The sequence below is a fragment of the Sceloporus occidentalis genome, unplaced genomic scaffold (genome assembly GCF_023333645.1).
Source record: "Sceloporus occidentalis isolate IW3139 unplaced genomic scaffold, rSceOcc1.0.p SCAF_3, whole genome shotgun sequence".
Classification (NCBI taxonomy): Eukaryota; Metazoa; Chordata; class Lepidosauria; order Squamata; family Phrynosomatidae; genus Sceloporus; species Sceloporus occidentalis.
This window is the reverse complement of record NW_028316983.1, coordinates 51,346,686-51,355,926: the sequence shown is the minus strand read 5'-3', so window position 1 is coordinate 51,355,926 and position 9,241 is coordinate 51,346,686. Positions and strand designations below refer to the sequence as shown.

General features: G+C 41.5%; 1 protein-coding gene across 1 annotated transcript in view; it reads right to left on the bottom strand.

The window, feature by feature from the left end:
- Window positions 1-1,272: 1,272 nt before the first annotated feature.
- KCND3 (potassium voltage-gated channel subfamily D member 3) overlaps window positions 1,273-9,241 on the bottom strand; it is a 406,878-nt gene continuing 398,909 nt past the window's right edge. Inside the window, exons 7-8 of the mRNA XM_089514407.1 lie at window positions 7,132-7,367; window positions 1,273-3,636 (exon numbers count right to left, since the gene is read on the bottom strand). Of these exons, the coding sequence (XP_089370533.1) occupies window positions 3,441-3,636; window positions 7,132-7,367 (432 nt within the window). The 3' untranslated portion in view covers window positions 1,273-3,440. The remainder of the gene's footprint in view (window positions 3,637-7,131; window positions 7,368-9,241) is intronic.

Below are 9,241 nucleotides of genomic sequence, written 5' to 3'. Positions count from 1 at the left end.
TCTGTGTGTATGTACACACTATGGAGACACTTGAAAGATACACTTCAGTATCAGTAGTACTTCTTCATTCTTTAAAAGTCAAAGTCGTGTCACTGAAAAACCTTCCTTGGATCTGAAAGCTATTGTGGATAAATTAAGTGCTACCTTATCCTACTATAAATGTTTTTGTGTGTTTTAAACTATATTGCTTGAACTCTTACAGTTTCTCAGGAACTTCTTGGAGGTTTCCTGATTAATCTGCTTATGGCAAACAAGTTTACAATACATCCATGTTTATCAAATCTTTCCTGTAAAGTAGTAGGTTCTTTCACACTACACAGTAACAGTACTATGTTCCCACTTTAACTATTGAGGCTGTATTCTATTTAATCCTGGCTCTATAGTTTGATGAGGCCCCAAAACTCTCTGGCATGGATTCTAAACATCCATCTCTAAACTGCAAATCCTAGGATTCCATAGGATGGAACCATGTCAATTAGAGTGGAATCATAGCACTAGAATTATGTGTGTACATTAAGGGCCCAGTAACACTAACAAATGTTTGATGTGCTTAGCCAGAGGGATAAATCCCGGCTAGAGCAGGTCCATGCAATACACACTGCTTTATCCATGTCACTTAGATTTAACCCATGAATGGGCAAAGTATGTTGTAGGGGCTGCATGCAACCCCCAGGGGCTCCAATTTGGCCCCTATGACTTTTGTGCTCCACTTTCTGCATCTTTTTTGTTTAAAAAATAAAGTTTAAATGCTTCCTCTATAGGTCACAGGGAGTTTTTGAAGCCTAGGAGAGCTTTCTCAAAATTGAAAATGATTTCTATTCACTTCTGGTTAGAAAATCATTCATCCTAGGTATAACACCTAGCAAAGGTGTCCTCCATCATCCCTAGAAGGTATAGTAGAGTTTTTAAAAAATTGGCAGTAGGGGAGCTGTGGCTCATCCCAAGTGGACTTGAGAAAGCTGTACAACTGGCTTAGCTGGCACCTTGCAAAAACAGGTAACTGCATCCTTTGACTATATGTGCAGGGAATTATGTGGACAATGCATGGGGATTTCTTTCTCAACAGCTCAAAAAGTAGTGAGTTCTTAGAAAGCATTATTGTCTAAATCTTTGAGAAAACAGGGTAGAAACCAAGAAAGAAGTTGGCGGTTAACAGGTGATCATATAGTACCAAATTGTTTAGTTTTTGATTGGCTAAATGTATGTGACCACAGAACTGGTTAATGTTTCCCCTTTCCTTTCCTTTCCTTTCCTTTCCTTTCCTTTCCTTTCCTTTCCTTTCCTTTCCTCTCCTCTCCTCTTTCTTTTTTCTCTCTCTTTCTTGGCTTCTTAGAACTATTTTTTCAATGCTTGAAAAGTTTAAATAAGAGATGCCTGAATAAATCCTAGAATAATTTTCTCCATTGGAGCAGAATATTTTATCAATGTCTGGGTCTGGTTTATGAAGCCTCTCTCCTTTTAAAACAGCAACACAATGGCCACTTAAAATATTCTGAATTAAACTCAGAAAGGAAAAGCAAAGCTGCAAAAGACAATATGGTATGGGCAACAGAAAACACGTTTGAAAAAGGGACACAAAATACATCAAAAGGCAAATGAGATCAAAGAGATTAATAAACTGTGCAAATTTTAGGACAGACAAAGGACACAATCCACAGAGCTGTGTATTAGCATAAATCTCGTTGACATGGATGGAGGTCCCAAAGTCTGGCACCTAAGGGAGGTCTGTCAGGAGAATGTTGGTATAAAAACTTATAGATGGTTATAACTCACAGTCCTAAACTTTCTAAAACAGGATAACAATACAGTATTTAACAACTGGTGAGCTATTTTGAAACATACATATTATTTAAACCATCTATTAACAGTGTTTTATAAATTGATTAGAAATGGTACTCTAATATAAAGTAGACCTCAAAAATCTAGAAGCAATCCTCCTCTTCGACAGGAAACAATGCTTTAAGAAGGGAAAGTCCAATATTATTAAATTGCTTTATCCATCAAGTCGATGCAACCCAGTCACTTACTGTCACTAAGAGCCACAGGACTGTATTACAAAATGAGACACACTGTCAGTCCATGCAAAACAGTTGGCTCCTGAAGTAATCCTACCAAAGACAGATCCATTGACTACCTGGCTACTATATACAATGGCAGACACTTCAATTACTATAAAAGAAACACATATAAAACAGAAAAAAAGAAAGTATGGATCTAGATTACCATTTATGAACATCTGGCACAGTTGCTTTGTATGGTTTTTTTCCTCTTTGAAACGTGTGTACAGGATAAAAAAATTTATAATTCCTCTAAGCTCACTTTTTTTAGACTTTTAAAAGTATAGAACTAGTTCATCTAGTTACACTCTTTACGAGCTTGTGATAACAAAATAATTTATTTTTAAAAAAGCAAAAAATTGTGGCTGACTACCAATGCCTGTCTTCTCCCCCCACAAATATTTTTTTCCACAGACAATAATTAGCAGACAAATACACTGTTTGCAACTGCAATTTGTATTGAATTAAAGGCAATTACAAAAAACTATCTTAAGAAAAAAAATGCCATCCACAATGAAAGTTTTTATTGGTGCTTGTGTGTGTGTGTATGTGTGTGAGATTGCATGCAGGTGTGTGTTTTGCTACTGTCCACTAAAAAGGCTGAAGCCTGCAAAGACACACTCATGCAGAAACAGATGTACAGTGAGCAGAACCATTGGTTCTACAGGCATTACTTGAAGCATGTGTGGACCATGCAAACAGTAAGTCTTTGCAGGGTTGAGCCCAGAAACAGGAAGGTGTGCTCAGAGCTTTTGTGCCAGTTTGTGATTATATCACTCTCTCTCACGCACGCACACACGCACAAAAGAATGGAAATTAAATTCCTGGTGACAAGGTGGCTTTTGTCTAAAACCTTCAGCTATAAAAGAAAAAAAAAGTAGTTTTGGTTGATTAAGGATCCTGCTGCATGAACGAAAAAATATCACAAAATCCATTTTATCACCTTTTTTTCAGTCATTTCCTCATGAATAAATATTATCCATTAAAAACCTATTAAAAGGTGCTGAGATACACAGTGTTATAATTCTGCTTCTTTATTGACTTCCTTGTAGCTATGACAGGACTTCTCTTCCACTTTCTGGAAACTGTTCTATGCCCCATATCCTGGAACAAAGTTTGTTTATAGTTCCTTCCACCATCCCTCCACACATGCCCCCAGCTTCCTATTTCTTCTGAGCTCAATCTGCAGCATGATCATGAGTTTAAGGGAAGCTGCTTCATGAGGGCTCCCTCTGTTAATTCTTAGATGTTGGTCAGGTTGGTCTAGCAGTCCATCCAGCCATCCATCTAGGCACAATATGCAGCAAAGAAGGAACATGGAGGCAGGGAGAGAGAAAGGAATGCTGGCCTTCTTCCAAGCCACCTCCTTTGACCAACACAACCTTACAAAGCCGAGACCTTGACAATGTTGCTGCTAACAATGTTCGTAGAGTGGACAGGACTGGATGGAGGAGGCCGGCTTTCGCCTTCTGGTGTCAGCGCCGGGGGTGTTGGGATGCTGATGATTGCTGTTGTTATTTGGGAGGCTTTGCAGTTCGGTCTCAGCCCATCATCTGATTTCATATTTAAGCTGGAGCGACTATAAGACAAAAGAAATAATTTTGAAACAAATGTTAATGGGATAGAAGTGAAGACTAAAGCTGCTGCTTGTATTCCACACTTTGGATATTCTTGAAAGACAAGAACATGCTGGAGGACCTGTAGTAAATTCTCGAGGGTCACCTTTTAATGGTGGATGGGGCAAATGCAAAAGGCTGGAATAAAAACTTCTGCATATTTAGTTTAAGGCTCTCATTGCCAGTCACAAAGCCTTAAGAGGGGCATTTCAACTTTTTGGAATGAGAAAATGTGTACAAGAATTGGGCAACTGCCAAATGATGCTATCACGAGTGAGGATTGGCCATCTAGGAAAAATTCTTGGAAAAACAAGAGAACCAAACATGACCTAGGGCCTACGTTTATCCATTCCTTTTGTAATGCATAGTCTCTGTCAGAAAAAGTTAAAACTAGACTAAGAGTGTGTTTATATTGGCCACTTAATTAGGGGTGAGTACAGAGCATTATACCATGGACTGACCACAATGGCAACCACATGTGCCATACTGAATTCAGTGTTCACATGGGCTAGCTGGGCTGACACTGAGTGTCCTACAAAATCACCTCCAAGTCTGCACCCTAAATCAATATATAGTTATTTTTATATCATTGCCAGGTGAACAACTTCCCAGGGAATCTAAGACTTCAGTCTCCTTTAAGGGCTGTGTAACAGGAAAATTCAATGGAGTTGCCTTCCCCAACAACAACACTTCCTTGACAAAAAGAACTGTACTAGCTGAATTTCTACTTATGTAGCTATGAATTTATAAAAACAAATATGTCTTACATTGACTCAGACCCTTAATCCATCTGGCTCAGTACTGCTTACACTGGCATCCAGTTACACATTAGTGTTTCAGAGAAGAGTCTTTTTTTTGCCAGTCCTACCTAGAGGTGCCAGGGATTGAACCCAGGACTTTTGCTTGCAATGCCCTTTCACTAAGCTAGGGCCCTTTCTGTTCACTGGCAACTACAGTAGACCCTCCACATTTGCTGGGATTAGGAGCACATGAGCCCCATGAAAGTGGGAAAACTGCAAATAAAAAAAGACAATTTATTTTACCTGAGAGAACACCCCCTCTAGGAATCTCTAGGTCCTCCTGTGCAACTCTGTGGTCAATATCTGTCAGACATTAACCATAGAATTGCAAAGGAGGATGTAGAAATGTCTAGAGAAGTGTTCTGTCTAGGAATCTCTAGGTCCAGCATGACTTCTGGCTGACCACAGAGTTATGCTGGAAGACCTAAAGATTCCTTGAGAGAACATATTAAATCTCTGAATAATCAAATCTGCAAAAGTCAAAGATGCAAATGTGGAAGGCCAACTGTATATGTTAAAATCATTTTTCTCTTTCAGCATTATGGTATAAGCTTGTGATGGCGAAACTATGGCATGCATGCCCCAAGTGGCACATGACACCATTTCAACCGGCACAGGCCAGGGAGAAGGAGGAACAGGCACGCGCGTGCACATTCCTCCTCCTCCCTGCCGTTCCCCAGCCTCCAGCTGTCTCTAAGAGACAGCTGGAAACCAGAAAATAGTGCTGGGGAGAACCACAGTTGCGTGTCTCTGGCTTCTCCTCCCAGCCTTCTTCCAGCCTTCAGCTGCCACTCCGAGACACCTGGAGGACAGGGGAAGGGCAGGGGAGGAAGAGCCACTGGCATTCTCCCCAGGGGGCAGAGAAAAGTATGGGAGGAGGAGGACCGGGCACATGCCCACTCCTTCTCCTCCCCACTTTTCTTTCCTGAACCCCAGCTGCCTCCCCAGGGACAACTAGGAGTCAGGAAAGGTCTGGGAGGAGGAGGAACAGGTGTGTGCTCACTCCTCCTCCTCTCCATGGGCCCTTGTTCACTTGCAGCTTTCTTCGGAGAAGCAGCCTGTTGCTCCTCCTCCTCCTCCTGCCCTTTCCACGGCCTTCAGCTGTCTCTGAGAGATAGCTGGGGATCAGGAATGGACTATGGAGAGGAGAAGGAGTGTGCACAGCCTGTTCCTTCTCCCCCCGGACCCTTCCTGACCCCCAGCTGTCTCTCCCTGGGGAGGCAGCTGGAGGTCAGGAAGGGCCCATGGGGAGGGGAAGGAGTGAGCACACACCTGTTCCTCCTCCTGACGAACCCTTCCTGACCCCCTGTTGTCTCTCAGAGACAGCTGGAGGCTGGGGAAAGGGCAGGAGGAGGAGGAGCAATGGGCGCGCACCTGTGACCCCCCCTCCCGGACCATCCCTGGCTTCTAGCTGTCTCTCAGAGACAGCTGGAGGCTGGGGAAGGGGCGGGGGAAAAGTCCCACTCCAGAGGGCAGAAGCCCCTCCCTTAGCACACAACCCTGCCTCTAGGGGTAGAAACCTGCCTCCGGTGTACAGCCTCCAAAAGGTTTGCCACCACTGTCCTGGTCATTACCCTGAACACAGGGTTTCAACACAGGACTATGAGAAGTAGACTTGTACTCAGTGAGGTATAGTCAATCTACCTCTTCATCATCTATGCTGAATGAGAAACTCTTCCCAAGATTTTAAGCACAATTGTCTTTAGCTCTCTTGGAGATGCTAGGGTCTGAATCTGGGCCTTTGGAAAACAGGTGCTTTCTAATTTCTGCCCTGACTGTGGGCATATTCACACTGTCAAGTTAACCTGTTAAAAAAGTAAAAGTTTATTTTACAGTGAACCTGGGTATGTGATGGGGCCCTCAGTGGATGACATAATCATTCTGCATCTAGCTACAGGGACATAGCCAGACATCTGTGATTCCTCTCTCCCATTCTCTCCACTAGACAGCGTGTGGCTAGAGGTGGGGTCCGCAGTGACTAAAAGCTGAGTCAAGGGGGCTATGTTCATTATGGTGAGAATGCCATCCTCCAGAACAGCAACAAAAAAGACATACACAGGCATAAGGTGGACATAAGATGATGTATATCATTAAGAAAGATGCCAGCCTATATATTCTGCTAGCTTTTTGGATATTTTCCAAGATATAGCAAATTATAGTGGACATTCATAAGATCCATTCAGCATGCCATAAATCAAAGGTCAGTTCAGATGTTCAAATGTCACATGCTAGCCATTTAAAAGCTTACTTTGTGGTGCTTGCAACTGCTTAGGGATATTTTTATTTGTAGAGTCTTAATCCCAGTATTACCAGCCATCTGCTTCCCTGTGACAGCAGTAATGTAGTAATGCCAAGATTAGAGACATCCACTATCTCACATGGAGATATCATACAGTCATTTTCAGTGTGTCTCTCCTCCCAGGTAAAATCCAAATCTACATTTGGAAATTTCAAATTGAATTTTGAAATGGCTTCTGGTCTGCATAAACATTTATCCCAGCACCAATCACCACCAAGGTGGAGTCATCTGGGAAAATATCACATTAAATCCTCAGTTCAACATAATGGGGAAGAACTGGTGCTGAAAACCACTTGCCCCTGCTGAGGACTGGTAGCGCAGGTGTGAAAGTCTTCCTTCACTGTGGAATGCTTTTGTACCTTGTTGTAAGTGATGGCTGTTCACTGCACTGTATGTGTATGGTGTTGAGCTCCTGCATGCTCCTCAGCCGGGTTGCTGGCACGCTAGAATTGGGGAGGTGCGTTGTCTTCTTGCTGCGTCGGGAACAGCAGGAGGTGGTCAAGCCATGGTGACTCGAGAGGGAGGGGCTGCGAGTGGATGGATAGTTCTCCAGGCAATTCTGCTCAAACAACTGCTCATCAATGAATTCATGATTCTGCCAGGAAGAACATGAACCAATGTTAGTAGCTTCCAAAATGACTTTTAAAAATCTGTTACCACCCACTACCACTACCCACTGGCTGAACTTTCCAAAAAGCACTGTCATGTATTTTCTTTGGCTGTGGCTTTAGAAACCTTGGCAAAATTTTCTTTCAGGTAGCCAGTGTTTAAACAGGATTTGGTTGGTGGTGCTTCCTGTAGTGCTGGCAAGGACACAGTCACAGGGAAACTTGTTCCAGTTGTTAGAACATTTCCTCTCTGTTCAGGTCCTGGCTTGGACACTATCACAGCTGAGCATGGAAGCTACTTGTGCAATTGGCTGGTGATGCCTCAGATAACTAATACCTAAAACTGCTGTCATAGGAACCTTTGTACTGGATTTCTGATTTGCCTGTATTTTTACAAGGAAACTTGTGACTTAAATGTCTTTGTCATTCTCTGCCAACATGGTCTACTCATTTCTATCTACACACATTCTGAATGCCTCCTTAAATATGGTAACTTTGTTCATATTTGTGCAAATATGGGTAAAGTTACTACATTCAGGCCCACGAAAGCCCAACTTGAATTGTTCTTGATATGTGCTCCATTGTTAGAGAATTTGTTAAATATGGATAGTTATATTCAGGCCCATGAAAGCTAAGAAAATCTAACTAGAATTGTTCTTGATACGTGCTCCATTGTTAAAGAACTTTGTTCCCTTAGAGACTCCCCAGTTCCTTAGACAGAATTATTTTAATTTCATTTCATTTATACAACTTATGAGTATCCTTTTTACTGCAAATGATGCTTTCATATGCTGTACAACTATAAAAGCTCTGGAAAATCTATATTATCTGGGGCTGCCTTTAAACAGCTGGGATTGAGTGCCCATGGGTAATTTATTCTGTTGATTGTATATTATTTTATTGCCTTTTATAGACTGGATTTTTTAATTAAATTTTGTTATCCACTCTGAGCCCTTTCGGCTGAAATGGATATGAAATTCTACAAATATTATAAAGCTAACAAATATATAATTTACTAGTGTCTAAATAAAGGTTTAGTACAAGAGGAAGTTATCTTCTGCAAGTCCCACTGATATAATTTCAGATTCAGATTTTGAACATGGAAGTTCTCTTGCACAGCTCAAGTAAATGTCAATAGGGCTTATCCAAGACAATTCCTTCTGCATTATGCCTGACATAAATAATATTTACTATATCATACTGTACTATTTTTGTTGTTGTTAACTGCCTTTGTGTCGATCTCGACCCACAGCGACCCTATGGATGAGACATCTCCAGGTCTCCCAGTCCTCTACTGCTCTGCCCAGCTCCTGCATACCCCATCAAGCTGAACATAGTTTGTCGGCCTTGTCCTGAAATCTGCTAGATATTTGACAATCCTGTGTTTTTCCTGCATGCAGACAGAAGGGACTGTCCAGCAAATGGCAGGCTGTAATGGGTTCCATTGGCAGACTATATTCAGTTTGTAATTCAAATATTTGCAGGGATGCAAATATTTGCTTATTTCATTTCAGTCTCAGCCACAGAACAACAACAAGGACAACAAATAAATCATTTTCCCCACCTTCTCTGTGAGATGCTACCATTTTTTGTGCATTCTGATTGGTTTTTTTCCCCTTTAAAAATGTTTTGTGAAAATTTAATGTTGTTTTTTCTATTTTTGCACTCCAAAATTTGTATTTTGCAGTATGTCACAAAAATCTGACCAGGTGTGTGATTTTTGTTGTTGTTGTTGCAAAAAGGAAATATAAATCTCATGGTGATTGACAATTTTTTCCCCACAGGGCTGCCTTGATGTATTAAGGATGGGGTAATATCGCAACATCTTTATATCTCTAGCAAACAGAGAATAGTTATGGAG